We start from the raw sequence: 19,969 nt of genomic DNA, 5'->3' as shown, positions 1-19,969 counted from the left end.
CAGGCGGTTAAGAAAGCAAATGGCATGTTGGCCTTCATCTTGAGGGGATTTGAGTACTGGGGCAGGGAGGTGTTACTACAGTTGTACAGGGCCTTGGTGAGGCCACACCTGGAGTATTGTGTACAGTTTTGGTCTCCTAACTTGAGGAAGGACATTCTTGCTGTTGAGGGAGTGCAGCGAAGGTTCACCAGACTGATTCCCGGGATGGCGGGACTGACATATCAAGAAAGACTGGATCAACTGGGCTTGTATTCACTGGAGTTCAGAAGAATGAGAGAGGATCTCCTGGAAATGTTTAAAATTCTGACGGGTTTAGACAAGTTAGATGCAGGAAGAATGTTCCCAATGTTGGGGAAGTCCAGAACCAGTCGAAGGCTAAGGGGTGAGCCATTTAGGATCGAGATGAGGAGAAACTTCTTCACCCAGAGAGTGGAGAACCTGTGGAATTCTCTACCACAGAATGTTGTTGAGGCCAATTCACTAAATATATTCAAAAAGGAGTTAGATGTAGTCCTTACTACTAGGGAGATCAAGGGGTATGGCGAGAAAGCAGGAATGGGGTACTGAAGTTGCATGTTCAGCCATGCACTCATTGGGCCCAAGTTTCGGGCCGTGCCTAGAACGGCGCAGCCCCGACCTGGACGCCCGTTTTTCGCGCCACAAAGTGCGCCTAAAAAAAACTTCCAGATTCTCCGGCTCCCTGCTGGCCCTCGGCGCGGCGCAGTACGAGCTGTAGGGGGCGGAGCCAGGTCCCTGCGCTGAAAACAATGCCGGGACCTCTGCAGATGCGCGCTACAGTGGGCGCGCATGTGCAGTAGCTCCAGGCGCCCAAAGCTGTGTGGGAGGGGCCCGAAGCACGCAGCCCCTAGCCCTGGCCGAATGGCCTCACTGGGGCTGTGTGCATAAGGCTCCTCCCTGCCCCTGCCCCCGACACCGACCCGACTCCCGCTTTCCCCGACCCGAACAGACCTCCGTCCACCCCCCCCCCCCCCCCGACCCGACCCGTGCTCCCGGCACCCCCCCGGACCCGATCCGACCCGCACTCCCGACCCGACCGACCCAACGCCACCTACCTGTAAATCTGGTGCTGGGCCCGGCCCCTTCAGCCTCCCCCCCTTCGCTCCCTCCCCCTCTGTCTCCCTCCCTCCCTCCCCTCCCCCTGACCCCCTCTCTCCCCTCCCCCTGCCTCCCCCTCTCTCCCTCTACCCCCCCTCCTCCCCCTCCCCTCACTGTCAGAAACACAGACAGACAGAGAGATGGAGACACTGACAGAGACACACTGTGGAGGGGGGGGGGGGGGCTCCCGGTGCTGCAGTTGGTAAATAGAAAATGTTTTATTTATTGATTTAAAAAAAAAAAAAAATTCTTTCTTATTAATTTTTTTTGATTGATTTATTGGTTGATTTATTGATGTTTTTATCATTTATTATTGATGATGGCTCTTTATTTGTAAAACTGAAGTGTTTAATGTTTGTAAAATTCCCTTTAAACCCCCCCCCCCATTCCCTATGCCTGATTTGTAACCTCCGCCTGATTTTCTAAAGTGTAGACAAGGTTTTTTCGAGCGTACAAAAATCTTCACTTACTCCATTCTAAGTTAGTTTGGAGTAAGTTTTCACTGCCGAAACTTTGAAAACGGGCGTAAATAGCTGGACACGCCCCCTTTTGAAAAAAAGATTCTGTTCCAAAGTGAAACTGTTCTACCTGACTAGAACTGGAGCAAACTAAATGCCGAGAATTTGAATTTCTAAGATACTCCGTTCTACACCATTTGCTCCAAAAAATGAGGAGCAACTGAGGCCGAAACTTGGGCCTATTGAATGGCGGTGCAGGCTCGAAGGGCCAAATGGTCTACTCCTGCACCTATTTTATGTTTCTATGTTTCTATGTTTCTATGCAACAGCTTCCTGTGTCACCTGATCAAGGAAGAAGTGAGATTTGTGGGCTTGGAAAAATCTGCAAACTTACTGGTATCTGTAATTTGGAAATATTTCTTCAACTTATTTTTCCACCTGAAGATTTTCAGAACATCGACTCCCCCACCCCAATTCGAGAGTAACTTAGGAGCAGGTATGGCTCTTGCCCTGGGCATATCACTTATTACTATTATCTATTCATTTATGTATTGATTTATTTATGGAGGAAGAACAGCACTAGTGAGATGGAGGAAGAACAGCACTAGTGAGATGGAAGGAGAATCTAGCAGCATGCCAGAAGAATGCAGCCCAGCAGATATTCCCTCCTTTTTTAAAAAAAAAATTACAGGTAGCATAGATCCTACGAGGACTTCTGCATCAGAACAGTTTACTACTTAAAAGCTGCCAAAAGGCATCTCTGTGACCTGCTGCATGAAGGTATCAGGTTGCACTCATCTGCCAGCACTGTGCTCTGGTAATGATGGTCACTACGGCCTTCAATTTTCAGGGTTTTTTCAAATAGCCACTCTGCAATATGCGCCAGGGAGAATTACCGTCACTGACTCCCTGTACAGCAGAGCAGCCCATTTCAATAGCTTTGGCAATGCTGGCAAGCAGCAGAGAGGAAGGGCCACACACTTCTATGTAGTTCTTGGCTTCCCCAAGGGGATGCTATCAATGGCATCCACGGCATATTGAAGGCACCCACAGAGAACCCACCCCATTTACTAATGTGGATATGAGGGGATTTCACTATGAATGTGCAGATATTTGCTGTGGTTGAAAAGGCCGAAGCGGAGGCACTGGGTGCTGGCTCTGGAGGATTCAGAGTTTCAGCGACCAGAACATCAGGATAGTGTTCAGAGGAACCCTCACTCACAGCTGCAAGGGCCACCAGGGGCATATAGTCTCAGAAGTTTTCTCTGCACATTCAGTCAATAGGACACAACAACCTGACCTCCTTCCCCCAGTTGCAAATAGAGATACTCTTTCAAACCAATGCCCATCCTACCACATGGCATCAGCCTTCTTTGCCCAGACTTGACTTTGCCAATAATTGTCACCGGAGTGAATAAGTCAGCACCAAATTAATGTTCCCTTTCCTGGATGACTAACCTCTATGAATACCAAAGTACAACATAGAGATGCATTCTACTTCAATATAATATTGGCCAAGTGCAAACCGTTATCCTAGTTAAATAAATATGGATTAAAAAAATCTAGTATCAGTAATGGAAACCATGAAATTACCAGATTGTCGTAAAAACCCATCTGGTTTACTAATATCCTTTTCAGAAGGAAATCTGCTGTCCTTACCCAGTCTGGCCTATATGTCTCTAGACCCACAGCAATGTGATTGACTCTTAACTGCCCTCTGAGATTCAAAAAGGCGGCTCACCATCACCTTCTTAAGGGCAATTAGGGTTGGGCAATAAATGCTGGCCATGAACAAATTTTTAAAAACACTTTCTTAACACATGCTTCCCTTGGGTGCCAACGCTTGGCTTTCTATCACATATTATAGTGCTCCTTATAAGTGCCACTTCAGGGCCAGAGTCACAGGAGATGGTTGGCTGTTGAAAAAAAAAAGTCATGAGATTAACGTGGCCCTAATCTCATTGCAGCTGGTTCCTGGCATGGAGCTGCTGCTGGCTGCATCTCTGAAGGGTTTTGTTCGGTAGTGTGGTGTTTCATGCCAAGTTTCACTAGCATGATGCTACTGGAGATATAGCTGGAAGCCTGGCATGTGCTACTATCTTGAAAGATGCCAGTTTTATGCAGCTGTGACTCCTGGGTAGTTTGGCCTTGTCATCCTCTTCACCATCATCATCATCCTCCTCCTGTGGATGGATCTGCAAGAAAGGAGGGTAGCAGCTAAGAATGGGTAAGCTTCACTCAGGATCAGAGACTCAGAGAAGGGGGTGGAATGTTGTATTGTTGTGCTTAAGAGGGATACCAGGACGACTGTAGGTGCTCAGTCAGTAACCTGGCACTGTCGAGGTGCTGCCAACCTCATGTAAGGACTGAATGCTTTCCCAACAATGTCATGGGCTTGTCCTAGAAGGGGGTGAGGTACTTAACATTGGGGAAACCTCTTCCAGTGGCTTGCCTGCAATGGATATTGCCAGTTTTCCCTGCAAGAAGATAGTGACTGAGCGCAAGGTTAACAGTTGAGTTTGTACCAAGTGCCATGGGAGAAGTGAAGAGTGATGTTGGTTGTGTAGGTAAGTAGTGCTGTGAGTGGAGCTTTAAGAGAGTGACGAGTGTGCTGGTTACCAGGGGAGGGAATGTTAACCCAAGAAAATGGGGGATGGTTGGGGTCGGGTGGAAAGTTAAAATGTGAAGAGTCTGAATCCCGACAAGAACTCCCCTCCAACTCGCCCACTTCTGGTGTTCAGAGGTGGTACGGGGGTGGGCAGCCAACCTGTGGATAAGAGGCGGAGTCTTGTATTTAAATATTATAATAAGGGCACCGTGTCTCCGCTTTAACCTCTATTTTAAATATTACTGTAGCTGGTCGAGTTTTACAGGCCTCGAGAGACCCGCTAGCTAAAGTAAAGCAAGGACTGCTGGATCCAGAAGATAAGTGCCGTTAAACTTCAGCTTCCTTGCCTAACCCACCCCCTGTGATTGGAGACCTCCCCATGAATCTTCCGATCTCTCCCCCACCCTGCCCACCCCCCACCCCCCACCTCCACCTCCACCACTACCACCACCAGATACTCCTCCAGCTCCCGATCCTCTGCTGCTCCTGGCCCCTTGTGCATCAGCCACTCCCTGCCCTTCGATGATCACCACCCAGCCCCGCACGATCCTCCGGCCCTCCAATGATCTCCCACCCCCCACCCCCCCGCCCCCTCTGGCCCCCAATCAGCTTCTGCTAGCCCTCTGATACTCACCCTCCCTCCACCGGTCAGCAAGCCTTCCGATTGTTCCAGACAGTACCAGCTCCTCTGGCCTCTCAATCTGGCTGGCTGCAGAGGTTTCCCATGCAAATCAGGCCCTGCCGTTAAATTCGGTAGGGCCTGCCAGGATACAAGTTCTCCTGGGTTTCCTGACTGCTCCCGAAAACCCCTGCAGGTTTTCCATCAAGAAGGGACTAACAATCAGGAAACAGCAGTCAGAAAGCAGTTGCCATTAAAACAATAAGAAAGAGAAAAAGGATTCCATGGAAGCACTCTAAATATGTTTTGACTATCCCTTTATCTGCCATGAACTTTCCTTCGCCAGCTGACTGTCATCAGGTACAAAATAGAACTTGTTTAACAAACCTGTATGAAAAAATGTGATGATTTTATAAAAACATATGAGTTACTTGGTTTTATAAATAGAGAAATAGAATATAAAAGCAAAGAGACCATGCCAGAACTTCATAAATCACTGATTGCCCTGAGCTGGTGGTCTGTGGTCAGTTCTGGGCACCACACTTCAGGAAAAATGTAAAGGCCTGAGAAAAGGTACAGAGGTGGTTTCCCAGGAGGGACTTCAATTAAAATGTTGGAAAAGTTTGGACAGTACTCCTTGGAACAGAGAAGGTTAAGACGTGACCTAATCGAGGTTTTCAAGGTGATGAGATAGAAAAACTATTCACTCTGGTGAGTGGGTCTATAACCAGAAGCCATTGATTCAAGATCTAAAGGGGGGATGAGATTTTTTTCCCACTCAGAGTTGTCGGGATCTGCTGTGCTCTATCTGAAAAGGTGGTGGAAGCCGATTTCATAAATAATTTTAATAGGGTGTTGGACAGGTACCTGAGGATGAGGAATTTAACAGGATTACGGACAAAAAGCAAGGATGTGGGACTAAGCACGACTGCTGTTTCTAAGACCCAGCGCAGGCACGACGGGCCGAATGGCAGCCTCCTGTGCTGTTCGTTTCTAGGATTTTAAAACAAAACCTTAAATATGCTCATAAAATTTTCAATCTACCATTTAATTGAGTTTGATAAATTTTGCTCTGAGTTCTTGCCTCTCCATGGGTGGTCTGGGGGGGTTTGCACCTTTCATGGAGATGCCATTTATCAGTAGCTGAGGTGTCAGCTTTGGCTCAATGGTAACATTGTTGCATCCGAGTCAGAAGGTTGTGGGTTCAAGCCATTCTCTAGATCCCTGAAGCCTAGGCTGATACCTCACTACAGCACTGAGTTCTGCACCATTGGAGGTGCTATCTTATCAGATGGCATGAGGTGTTGAACTCATATCTTGTCAGCCATCTCAGGTGGATGTAAAAGGTCCAATAGCCCTATTCAACAAAGAAAAATGTAGGTGTCCTCAAACAACAGGCCTGAAATTAGGGTGCCGATGCAGCATAAGTTTTCGGAAGCCTTGTAAAAGGCCACACAAGTTCTGGGTTTCCACATGCGCTGTGTATGCGCGAAAACCTAGAACTTGCAATCTGTCATGGTTTGCATTGGCAAATCATCCGCATGCGCCCCAAAAACACTTTCACTGGCACAAAGTTGGGCTATTTGCGCAACTACTGCCCAACAAATGCCCACAAAACATTTAAAATTAGATCAATTAAATTTTGGCCTGAATTAAAATGTTTAAAGTTATTTTTCAAAACATTACATTTTTATTTAAAATTCTTAATTAAAGGGACTTTTAATTAATTTTGAACATGGGAACATCATTTTTATTTTAATTGTGTTAATTATTTATTTGTGAATTTCTCAAGCTTATGGGAATTCCGTTCGTAAATGGAATCCCCATAGGCTTATAAGAAATCGCTCTTTCTAATTGGTTGATTTGGCCCATGTGATCCCAGGGACACTTCCAAACCACCTGGGATCCATGGGACTTTACACAGGTGTACTCCTGTAGGCCCAGGACCCGAAGCCCGGGAGCCAGCAGGTAGGTTCGTACTTTTTTTCAGGTCAGAGAGGTACTCTGGAGGTACACTTCCGACCACAAAGTTCACAAAAACATGATCACTAAAACAGAAACTAATCATTTATCTCATTTGTGTTTGTTGGTCCTTACTGTGTACACATTGGCTGCTGTGTTTCCCTAAATTACAATAGTGACCACACTTCAGATGTCCTTCATTGGCTGTCAAGCACTTTAAGATTATGAAAGGAGTCCTTTCTCCTGTTACAAAGGCTTTCTGCCCTGGTCCTGCAGTTGCAGCTGTAGCTGCTCACTAACACCTCACTAGCATTGCATGCTATTGCGTTGCTGTGAATTGCTAGTTCCTTATGCTACGTGCTGTCTGATCCTTGCAGCTGCACGTTATTTGCAAATAGCCTCACTCCCAAACTTCCAAGTTTCATTTCCTGTCCACAAATTATCAGCAACAAATTGCCAAATGGTTTGAACATCAATCCATCTGCTCTTTTTTACAAATTTCTCCTCTTTTTCCCATTAGCATGAGAGAACACTGTATGCACCCACTGCATCTTTAAGTATTCAAGTCTTTTTAATAATCAATATATATGTATTGATGTCTGTGGGATGATTTTGCTTTTTAACAGTTTCTGCAATAGGGGGACGTGGAATTGCCATAGAAATGCAATGTGTCCTTCAACATGTATGGTTCACGGAGAAGGACATATCTCTACCTTCGATGGGAAGCAATATGTGTTTGATGGGAATTGCGAATACATTTTAGTTCAGGTAATATGTGAAGTTACTGTTAAAGTTTATTAATTTTTTTTCTCCTCGTTCTCACCCCAGTTTCCATCAATCACATTTCTCTCTTAAAGGCAGCGACATAGGTAGCAGTAGACCTCCAATACCTAATTCAAATGGCCAATTTTTATATATGGCCATGAACAGCAGGTATGTGGTCCATTGCAACTAAGACCAAACTGCCTTTACCCTTTACTTATATATATTCAAGCTGGGGACACTGTCCTAGCAGTCTCTGGTTGAAATTAGCTAATTTAGCATAGGTCAGAGATTCAATTTGGGATTTTCATGCTTTTTATGCCCCATTAGCACATCAAGCAGTGTAATTGCTCACTAAGTCATTGAGGGATAGAGACTGTATTCTTTTATTTATAAGGTAGTTTTGTGCAATCCATAATTATTATATATAATTTAAATGAAAGAATATGTTCAATCCATTTGTTCCTTTAGGATGCTTGTTCCGCAACCTACACACAGCCATCGTTCAAGATAGTAGCAGAAAACGTTATTTGTAGCCGCTCCAAAACAGTTTGTACCAAGACTATAAAAGTTTACTTTCAGGTATTTGTGTATTACATACTTTCAATTATTCAATTTCATATAAGTCTGAGGATGGCAGTGACCTTGTATAATCCTTCTAATATAATCGATGCTAATCATTATTTATTACATATTAAAAATCTTGCATCAGTGTGCTATTGATGATTTCGAATACTTCTGTATCACCTTTTCTCTCACGATTTATTTTTCTCAGTGACACTTTTGATATCAAACTTTGTTGATTAGCTGAAAGTAAAACAGCAGCAATTGAAAAGTAATTAAGAAAACTGCTAATTACATAGAATTTATAGAACAGAAACAGGCCATTCAGCCCAACTGGTCTATGCCGGTGTTTCTGCTCCATACAAGCCTCCTCCCACCCAGCTTCATCTCACCCTTTCAGCATATCCCTCTATTCTTTTCTTCATATGTTTATCTAGCTTCCCCTTGAATGCATAATGCTATTTGCCTCAACTACTCCATGTGGTGATGAGTTCTACATTCTCACCACTCTCTGGGTGGAGAGGTTTCTCCTGAATTCTGTATTGGATTTATTGGTGACTGTGTTATATTTACAGCCCGAAGTTTTGGTCTCTGAGCTGGTAAGGATGCCATTTCTGAATGAACAGCGGTCAGGAGAACCTAGCAATAATGTTTTTAAAATGAATCAATCTGATCACTCAAGCTGTTTGAAAAATAAATTGTATGTTATTTTTTAGCAACTGAATTTTTTAATTTCCAAATTAGGCTTTAATCAAGAAAATAATTACATATCTGATAATATGACTAATTTAACTATAACGTTGTCTGCTGTATCTTTGAACCTTCATCAATGTTTTTCTTTGAATGCAAAACTCTGTACTTGGACTTGATACTTTTGCCTAGAGCTGTGACTCTGTTATGTGAAGGCAGATTCTCCAGCATTATTCCCACTGTTCCAGGATGCACCAGCAACATTTAGCCAGCCAATTGATGTCTCTAATAATGCGTCTTTGGTTGTTTTTCCAAATTATCTTAAGAAAAACTATTTTTCTTTAAGAAAAATTAAGAAAAAAGAACAAATTTCAAAACTTTATTCAGATAACATTTATGTGGAGTATTTTGTGAAGCAGTGGCTATGTGTGTACTTCTGTGAGAGACGGAGAAAAACAATTTCAAATATGACGGGCAGTACACACCTGGTGGAACTCTTTTTTTTATATTCTAATTTTAAACAACCTATTTATTTATTTTTCTCAGTGGAAGAGTCAAATAGTGTTTGTGTGCGATAGTTTCTGTTTTTGTAAATGATTTGAAATAAACTTAATCAATTTGAGTAAGTTTTAAATATCAACTAAGCAGTTTTTATTTCAGAAAGTGAGTCAAGTTGACAGGGAGAGAAACAGACTGGGGCAGATTTTCTGCCGTTTTTGTTGTCTGATTTTGAACAGACTTGTGATTGGGGGACCTGATTTTCTGTTGGAAGTGATAGTGGATGCATCTGCACATATGTGTGAAAATTTAAATGAGATGCAACTGACAGTGACATCATGCATCACATTTTCCAACATTAGTGTCTCATTCCTGACCAATATTAGAACTATTTGTATAAATCAATGATCGGCGATGCTAGGCGCAACTGCAAAGGTGGAAAGTTTAAACGGCAACAGTCGGTACTTTATAAATCTAATTTTGGAACTTGAATTTTTGTTTGTTTTTCTACGTTGAACACTGTTTCCATATCTACCATTTGCCGTATACTGTGGGGCTCCCAATTTTGTCTCCTTTCCCATTCTACAGAGGCCAGCATGGAATTTTCTTCAGAAATACTTCTCTGGTCTGTGTTCTTTAGAGAACGAGGAGGAGGTGGAACAAAAGAAGGCAGCATCAGAGGCATGTTGCATCTATTCGTCGGTGGCTACACTCTGGAATTTTCAGATCAGGTCACTCCTTTCGCCATCTGATTTAGAAGCATGGAAAGCCAATGAGTTATTCGACATGCTATACACTGAGCTGCAGCCTATTTGCACCACAGACAGCATACTACCATTGGCTATGAAGATCACCACTGCCCGAAGCGTTTATGCTAAGAGTTACTCCAAGCTACGTTCAGTTGAAATCAGTGACATTACTCAATTGTTTATGAACCGATCAATCAAGAAAGTAATTGATGTAATCAGTGTCAGCTGTGGCTCAGTGGGTAGCACTCTCGCCTCCGAGTCAGAAGGTTGTAGGTTCAAGTTCCACTCCAGGGACTTGACCACAAAAAAAAATCTAGGCTAACATTCCAGTGCAGTGCTGAGGGATCACTGCACTGTTAGAGGTGCCGTCTTTTGGATGAGATGTTAAACCGAGGCCCCGTCTGCCTCCTCAGGTGGATGTAAAAGATCCCATGGCACTATTTCGAAGAAGAGCTGGGGAGCTATCCCTGGTGTCCTGGCTAATATTTATCCCTCAATCAACATAACAAAAAAATTCAGATTATCTGGTCATTATCATACTGCTCTCTTGTGAGCAAATTGGCTGCCTACATTAGTGACTACACTCCAAAAGTACTTCATTGGGCTGTAAAGCGCTTTGAGATAACCGGTGGCTTTGAAAAGCGCTATATAATCCAACTCTTTCCTTTCTTTTGATGCTTGCTGCAGAAAGCCAGTTCAGCACTTTCCACAACTAGCAGAAGCATGGAAATTTTAGAGTCATAGGATTCCCTAAAGCACAAGGAATGATAGATCGCACCCAAGTAACCATACATGGTCCCTTCATTGATCCCATCCACCTCACTTAATGTCCAATGGTTTTTTGACCAGCAGAAACAACAGCAGCTTTTATTTATATAATGTCTGTAACAAAGAAATGTCCCAAGTCACTTCACAAATAGGCATAAGGCAAATGAGCACTAAGCTAGATAGAGAGATATTAGGAGGAGTGACTGAAAGCTTGGTCAATGAGATCAGTGTCTGAGTTTTTTAACAGGTGAAGAGGCAGAGGGGGTTGGGGAGGGAGTCCAAAAGAGTGACCGTGAAGGCTGAAAACTCTGCCATCAACGGTGGATTTAAAGGGAGAAAATCCAAAGCCAGAAGAACAAACATTCAGGAAGGGATATAGGGTTGGAGAAATCGGGTGGGGCAAGAAGGATTTAGAGGCAAGAACAAGTACTTTTAACTTGATGCATTAGCGGAATCAGTGTAGGTCAGTAAGGACCTGCTCTTAAGAACATGAGACCATAAGAATTGGGAATAGGAGTTGGCCATATGGCCCCTCGAGCCTGCACTGCCATTCAATAAGATCATGGCCAAGAACGGGGGAACACTCATCAAGGACACCGAGGCTGTCAGAGCCTGCTGGAAGGAGCACTTCGAAAATCTCTTCAATCGAGATTCTGCCTTTGACTCGAGTGTTCTCGACTCCATCCCGCACCATGCGACCCGCCACCATCTCAGTGAAACCCCAACGTTGCACGAGGTAGGAAAAGCCATAAAACAGCTCAATAACAACAAGGCTACGGGAGCAGATGGAATCCTTGCTGAGGCACTAAAGTATGACGGAGAAGTGGTGTTGGCGCGGATACATGACCTCATCTCTCATCTGGAGGGAGGAGAGCTTGCCAGGAGATCTCCGAGATGCAGTGATCGTGACCATCTTTTAAAAAGGGGACAAGTCCGACTGCGGCAACTACAGGGGAATCTCCCTGTTATCAGCCACTGGGAAAGTTGACGCGAGCGTTCTCCTCAACTGTCTTCTCCCTGTGGCCGAGGAGCTCCTCCCGGAGTCACAATGCAGATTTCGTCCCCTATGGGGCACAACGGACATGATCTTTGCAGCACGACAGCTACAGGAAAAATGCAGAGAGCAGTGCCAGCCCTTATACATGGCCGCCTTCGACTTTACAAAGGCCTTTGAAACTGTCAACCGCGAGGGTCTATAAGAGTGACCTCCTCCGTTTCGGATGCCCCCAAAAGTTAGGAGACCAAAACTGTACACAATACTCCAGGTGTGGCCTCACCAAGGCCCTGTACAACTGTAGCAACACCTCCCTGCCCCTGTACTCAAATCCCCTCGCTATGAAGGCCAACATGCCATTTGCTTTCTTAACCGCCTGCTGTACCTGCATGCCAACCTTCAATGACTGATGTACCAGGTCTCGTTGCACCTCCCCTTTTCCTTATCTGTCACCATTCAGATAATAGTCTGTCTCTCTGTTTTTACTACCAAAGTAGATAACCTCACATTTATCCACATTATACTTCATCTGCCATGCATTTGCCCACCCTATCCAAATCACTCTGCAGCCTCATAGCATCCTCCTCGCAGCTCACACTGCCACCCAACTTAGTGTCATCCGCAAATTTGGAGATACTACATTTAATCCCCTCGTCTAAATCATTAATGTACAGTGTAAACAGCTGGGGCCCCAGCACAGAACCTTGCGGTACCCCACTAGTCACCGCCTGCCATTCTGAAAAGTATCAATTTACTCCTACTCTTTGCTTCCTGTCTGACAACCAGTTCTCAATCCATGTCAGCACACTACCCCCAATCCCATGTGCTTTAACTTTGCACATTAATCTCTTGTGTGGAACCTTGTCGAAAGCCTTCTGAAAGACCAAATATACCACATCAACTGGTTCTCCCTTGTCCACTCTATTGGAAACAACCTCAAAAAATTCCAGAAGATTTGTCAAGCATGATTTCCCTTTCACAAATCCATGCTGACTTGGACCTATCATGTCACCTCTTTCCAAATGCGCTGCTATGACATCTTTAATAATTGATTCCATCATCTTGCCCACTACCGATGTCAGGCTGACCGGTCTATAATTCCCTGTTTTCTCTCTCCCTCCTTTTTTAAAAAGTGGGGTTACATTGGCTACTCGATAGGAACTGATCCAGAGTCAATGGAATGTTGGAAAATGATTGTCAATGCATTCGCTATTTCCAAGGCCACCTCCTTAAGTACTCTGGGATGCAGTCCATCAGGCCCTGGGGATTTATCGGCCTTCAATCCCATCAATGTCCCCAACACAATTTCCCGACTAATAAGGATTTCCCTCAGTTCCTCCTCCTTACTAGGCCCTCTGACCCCTTTTATATCCGGAAGGTTGTTAGTGTCCTTCTTGGTGAATACCGAACCAAAGTACTTGTTCAATTGGTCTGCCATTTCTTTGTTCCCCGTTATGACTTCCCCTGATTCTGACTGCAGGGGACCTACGTTTGTCTTTACTAACCTTTTTCTCTTTACCTATCTATAGAAACTTTTGCAATCCGTTTTAATGTTCCCTGCAAGCTTCTTCTCGTACTCCATTTTCCCTGTCTTAATCAAACCCTTTGTCCTCCTCTGCTGAGTTCTAAATTTCTCCCAGTCTCTGGGTTCGCTGCTATTTCTGGCCAATTTGTATGCCACTTCCTTGGCTTTAATACTATCCCTGATTTCCCTTGATAGCCACGGTTGAGCCACCTTCCCTTTTTTATTTTTACGCCAGACAAGAATGTACAATTGTTGTAGTTCATCCATGTGGTCTCTAAATGTCTGCCATTGCCCATCCACAGTCAACGCCTTAAGTATCATTCGCCAATCAATCCTAGCCAATTCACGCCTCATACCTTCAAAGTTACCCTTCTTTAAGTTCTGGACCATGGTCTCTGAATTAACTGTTTCATTCTCCATCCTAATGCAGAATTCCACCATATTATGGTCACTCTTCCCCAAGGGGACTCGCACAACGAGATTGCTAATTAATCCTCTCTCATTACACAACACCCAGTCTAAGATGGCCTCCCCCTAGTTGATTCCTCGACATATTGGTCTAGAAAACCATCCCTTATGCACTCCAGGAAATCCTCCACCGTATTGCTTCCAGTTTGGTTAGCCCAATCTATGTGCATTTTAAGTCACCCATTATAACTGCTGTACCCTTATTGCATGCACCCCTAATTTCCTGTTTGATGCCCTCCCCAACATCACTACTACTGTTTGGAGGTCTGTACACAACTCCCACTAAAGTTTTTTGCCCTTTGGTGTTCTGCAGCTCTACCCATATAGATTCCACATCATCCAAGCTAATGTCCTTCCTAACTATTGCATTAATCTCCTCTTTAACCAGCAATGCTACCCCACCTCCTTTTCCTTTTATTCTATCCTTCCTGAATGTTGAATACCCCTGGATGTTGAGTTCCCAGCCCTGATCATCCTGGAGCCACGTCTCCGTAATCCCAATCACATCATATTTGTTAACATCTATTTGCACAGTTAATTCATCTACCTTATTACGGATACTCCTTGCATTAAGACACAAAGCCTTCAGGCTTGTTTTTTTTAACACCCTTTGTCCTTTTAGAATTTTGCTGTACAGTGGCCCTTTTTGTTCTTTGCCTTGGGTTTCTCTGCCCTCCACTTTTCCTCATCTCCTTTCTGTCTTTTGCTTTTGTCTCCTTTTTGTTTCCCTCTGTTTCCCTGCATTGGTTCCCATCCCCCTGCCATATTAGTTTAACTCCTCCCCAACAACACTAGCAAACACTCCCCCAAGGACATTGGTTCCGGTCCTGCCCAGGTGCAGACCGTCCGGTTTGTACTGATCCCACCTCCCCCAGAACCGGTTCCAATGCCCCAGGAATTTGAATCCCTCCCTGCTGCACCACTGCTGAAGCCACGTATTCATCTGCGCTATCCTGCGATTCCTACTCTGACTATCACGTGGCACTGGTAGCAATCCCGAGATTACTACTTTTGAGGTCCTACTTTTTAATTTAGCTCTTAGCTCCTTAAATTCGTTTCGTAGGACCTCATCCCTTTTTTTACCTATGTCGTTGGTACCAATGTGCACCACGACAATTGGCTGTTCTCCCTCCCTTTTTAGAATGTCCTGCACCCGCTCCGAGACATCCTTGACCCTTGCACCAGGGAGGCAACATACCATCCTGGAGTCTCGGTTGCGGCCGCAGAAACGCCTATCTATTCCCCTTACAAATGAATCCCCTATCACTATAGCTCTCCCACTCTTTTTCCTGCCCTCCTGTGCAACAGAGCCAGCCACGGTGCCATGAACTTGGCTGCTGCCCTCCCCTGATGAGTCATCCCCCTCAACAGTACTCAAAGCAGTGTATCTGTTTTGCAGGGGGATGACCACAGGGGACCCCTGCACTACCTTCCTTGCACTGCTCTTCCTGCTGGTCTTCCATTCCCTATCTGGCTGTGGACCCATCACCTGCGGTACGACCAACTCGCTACACGTGCTACTCACGTCATTCTCAGCATCGTGAGATTTTTGAACTCTATGGGGATTGGGCAGAAAAGAGGAGTCGAGGTCGAAGATCAGCCATGATCTTATTGAATGGCGGAGCAGGCTCAAAGGGCCATATGGCCTACTCTTGCTTTTGCTGGTAGTGTTGCTGGTTAAAGAGGTAATTAACGCAATAGTAAGGAAGGATATTCGCTTGGATGATGTGGAATCTGTATGGGTGGAGTTGCAGAAAACGCCAGTGGGAGTTGTGTACAGACCACCAAACAGTGGTGGTGAGGTTGGGGACAGCATCAAACAAGAAATTAGGGATGTGTGCAATCAGGTACAGCAGTTATCATGGGCGACTTTAATCTACATATAGATTGGGCTAACCAAACTGGTAGCAATACGGTGGAGGAGGATTTCCTGGAGTGTATATTAGGGATGGTTTTCTGGACCAATATGTCGAGGAACCAATTAGAGGGCTGGCCATCCTAGATTGGGTGATTTGTAATGAGAAAGGACTAATTATCAATCTTGTGCGAGGCTCCTTGGGGAAGAGTGACCATAATATGGTAGAATTCTTTATTAAGATGGAGAGTGACACAGATAATTCAGAGACTAGGGTCCTGAACTTAAGGAAAAGTAACTTCGATGGTATGAGACGTGAATTGGCTAGAATAGACTGGCGAATGATGCTTAAAGGGTTGACGGTGGATCGGCAATGGCAAATATTTAAAGATCACATGGATGATCTTTAGCAATTGTACATCCCTGTCTGGACTAAAAATAAAACGGGGAAGGTGGCTCAACCGTGGCTAACAAGGGAAATTAAAGATAGTGTTAAATCCAAAGAAGAGGCATATAAATTGCCCAGAAAAAGTAGCAAACCTGAGGACTGGGAGAAATTTAGAATTCAACAGAGGAGGAGAAAGGGTTTAATTAGGAGGTGGAAAATAGAGTACGAGAGGAAGCTTGCTGGGAACATAAAAACTGACTGCAAACGCTTCTATAGATATGTGAAGAGAAAAAGATTAGTGAAGACAAATGTAGGTCCCTTTCAATCAGATTCAGGTGAATTTATAATGGGGAACAAAGAAATGGCAGACCAGATGAACAAATACTTTGGTTCTGTCTTCACAAAGGAAGACACAAATAACCTTCCGGAAATACTAGGGGACCGAGGGTCTAGTGAGGAGGAAGAACTTAAGGAAATCCTTATTAGGCGGGAAATTGTGTTGGGGAAATTGAAGGGATTGAAGGCCAATAAATCCCCGGGGTCTGATAATCTGCATCCCAGAGTACTTAAGGAAGTGGCCCTAGAAATAGTAAATGCATTGGTGATCATTTTCCAACAGTTTATCAACTCTGGATCAGTTCCTATGGACTGGAGGGTAGCTAATGTAGCACAACTTTTGTAAAAAAGGAGGGAGAGAGAAAACGAGTAATTATAGACCGGTTAGCCTGACATCAGTAGTGGGGAAAATGTTGGAATCAATTATTAAGGATGAAATAGCAGCACATTTGGAAAGCAGTGACAGGATCGATCCAAGTCAGCATGGATTTATGAAAGGGAAATCATGCTTGACAAATCTTCTGGAATTTTTTGAGGATGTAACTAGTAGAGTGGACAAGGGAGAACCAGTGGATGTGCATTTGGACTTTCAAAAGGCTTCTGACAAGGTCCCACACAAGAGATTGGTGTGCAAATTAAAGCACATGGTATTGGGGGTAATGTACTCACGTGGATAGAGAATTGTTTGGCAGATAGGAAGCAGAGAGTCGGGATAAACGGGTCCTTTTCATAATGGCAGGCAGTGACTAGTGGGGTGCCGTAGGGCTCAGTGTTGGGACCCCAGCTCTTTAATACATTAATGATTTAGATGAAGGAATTGAGTGTAATATCTCCAAGTTTGCAGATGACACTAAGCTGGATGGCGGTGTGAGCTGTGAGGGGGACGCTAAGAGGCTGCAGGGTGACTTAGACAGGTTAGGGGAGTGGGCAAATGCATAGCAGATACAGTCTAATGTGGATAAATGTGAGGTTATCCACTTTGGTGGCAAAAACACGAACGCAGAATATTATCTGAATGGCGGCAGATTAGGAAAAGGGGGAGGTGCAACGAGACCTGAGTGTCATGGTACATCAGTCATTGAAAGTTGGCATGCAAATACAGCAGGCGGTGAAGAAGGTAAATGGTATGTTGGCCTTCATAGCTAGGGGATTTGAGTTTAGGAGCAGGGAGGTCTTAACTGCAGTTGTACAGGGCCTTGGTGAGGCCTCACCTAGAATATTGAGTTCAGTTTTGGTCTCCTAATCTGAGGAAGGACGTTCTTGCTATTGAGGGAGTACAGCAAAGGTTCACCAGTCTGATTCCTGGGATGGCAGGATTGACATATGAGGAGAGATTGGATCAACTGAGCCTGTATTCACTGGAGGTTAGAAGAATCAGAGGGGATCTCATAGAAACATATAAAATTCTGACGGGACTTGACAGGTTAGATGCAGGAAGAATGTTCCCATTGTTGGGGAAGTCCAGAACCAGGGGACACAGTCTAAGGATAAGGGGTAAGCCATTTAGGACTGAGATGAGGAGAAATGTTTTCACTCAGAGTTGTTAACCGGTGGAATTCTCTACTTGGAGAGTTGTTGATGTCAGTTCATTAGATATATTCAAGAGGGAGTTAGATATGGCCCTTAAGGCTAAAGGGATTAAGGGGTATGGAGAGAAAGCAGGAAAGGGGTACTGAGGTGAATGATCAGCCATGATCTTATTGAATGGTGGTGCAGGCTTGAAGGGCCGAATGACCTGCTTCTGCACCTATTTTCTATGTTTCTAATTCTTATGTTCTTAAAACACCCCAAGGCGCTTTCAATTCTTCACGTATTCTTTTTAAAGAAGGACCGTTGACATCACAACGTCCCAGCTTCTCATTCGAGGACATCGATTTCCTAACTCTCTGGTCAAGACCATCTGTCACCTCATATCTATCCCGTTTTCTTTGAAATGCAGCTTATGCACTACCCTCTGGCTCACTAACTGATGTGCTCCCCTTCTCCCCGCCGCCGCATGCCCCCCCCCATCCTACCACCTGGTGGGTGTCTCTGGGACGGTGCTTTTGATGGGCAGAATGATTGGAGGTGTATGTGATGGGACAAGGCCTGAAGCAGAGAGGTCTGGCACCTTGTCTTCCTGCTGTGCCTGTTATTGGTATCTCACATCTCAGGCAAGAAAATAACTTAAAATGAGTTGATGAGTAGAGTTTACATGAGTCTTAGGAAAATAGGAATTGCTTGACAAAAATACTATCTTAATTTGCTTTTTATATAGCACCTTTCATGACCATCGAACATCCCAAAGTGCTTTACAGCCAATGAAGTACTTTTGAAATGTAGTCACTATTGGAATGTAGAAATTTGCACACAGCATTCTCCCACAAACAGCAATGTGATAATGACCAGATAATCTGTTTTAGTGATGTTGGATGGTGGATAAATATTGGCCAGGATACTGGGGATAATTCCCCGGCTTTTCTTTGAAATAGTGCCATGGGTTCTTTTACATCCACCTATGAGAGAGTAGACAGGGCCTAGGTTTAATGTCTCATCCGAAAGACGGCACCTTCGACGGTGGTGGTGGAGGACCTTTGTCTTACGGATGTTTAGAGTAAGGCCCATGCTTTCGTACGCCTCAGTAAATATGTCGACTATGTACAGAAAAGCTCAATTAACACCTTTATCATCATTGTATACAGCCAGCTATTTTGTCAGCCCGCACAAATGGAGCTCCCATTTTTATCACTGAGAATACTGCATAGTGATTGGTGGTCCAGGCCCACGTGGCTCCAGCTTCTCCGTACGTACCTCGAAGACATGCGCTGCGCAACAAATCTAGGCTTCCCACCGGGATCTTACATTTCTCCGGGACCAAAAGGTAGATTCATAGATTTTCTTCGGCTCGGAGGTGTTCATACGAAGAAGCCTCCGTCCGCAATTTTCCCCCCATTGGTTAAGTGGGAATTATTATCAGCACTGAGGGAAAGGTGGTAGTGCTTAAATGTCAAACACTGTTTTAAAAAAAAAGACTTGCATTTATATAGCGCCTTTCACGACCACCGGACACAAAGTGCTTTGCAGCCAATGAAGTATTTTTGGAGTGTGGTCACTGTTGTAATGTGGGAAACGCAGCAGCCAGCTTGCGCACAGCAAACTCCCACAAACAGCAATGTGATAATGACCAGATAATCTGTTCTTGTTACGTTGATTGAGGAATAAATATTGGTCAGGACATCGGGGATAACTCCTCTGCTCTTCTTCGAAATAGTGCCATGGGATCTTTTACGTCCACCTGAGAGGGCAGACGGGGCATCGGTTTAACATCTCATCCGAAAGACGGCACCTCCGACAGTGCAGCACTCCCTCAGCACTGCACTGTAGTGTCAGCCTAGCTTTATGTGCTCAAGTTCCTTTTGTGCGACTTGATGCCACCACATTCTGAACCAGGCATGTGTGCTACCCACTGAGCCACAGCTGACACTGTCATTACATTGCCGCCTTAAAAGGTAAAAGTGCTGATGGCAAAATGCCTGGAAGAACTGCGACGTACAGAATGTATTCCTTATAGAGCAACCCACAATGCAACCTGAAGGATCAACCTTCCTTGCAAACAGTGGACAACCATCA

The 19,969-nt window shown here is 44.6% G+C and overlaps 1 protein-coding gene across 1 annotated transcript in view; it reads left to right on the top strand.

Moving 5' to 3' along the window:
* LOC139279609 (mucin-6-like) overlaps nucleotides 1–19,969 on the top strand; it is a 288,296-nt gene that overhangs the window by 77,486 nt on the left and 190,841 nt on the right. The window contains exons 11-12 of the mRNA XM_070898725.1: nucleotides 7,390–7,531; nucleotides 7,997–8,107. Coding sequence (XP_070754826.1) covers nucleotides 7,390–7,531; nucleotides 7,997–8,107 — 253 coding nt within the window. The remainder of the gene's footprint in view (nucleotides 1–7,389; nucleotides 7,532–7,996; nucleotides 8,108–19,969) is intronic.

Source organism: Pristiophorus japonicus, chromosome 14 (genome assembly GCF_044704955.1).
Source record: "Pristiophorus japonicus isolate sPriJap1 chromosome 14, sPriJap1.hap1, whole genome shotgun sequence".
Taxonomy (NCBI): domain Eukaryota; kingdom Metazoa; phylum Chordata; class Chondrichthyes; family Pristiophoridae; genus Pristiophorus; species Pristiophorus japonicus.
Note: the sequence above shows the minus strand (reverse complement) of the source record. Positions and strands in the feature narration are given on the sequence as shown.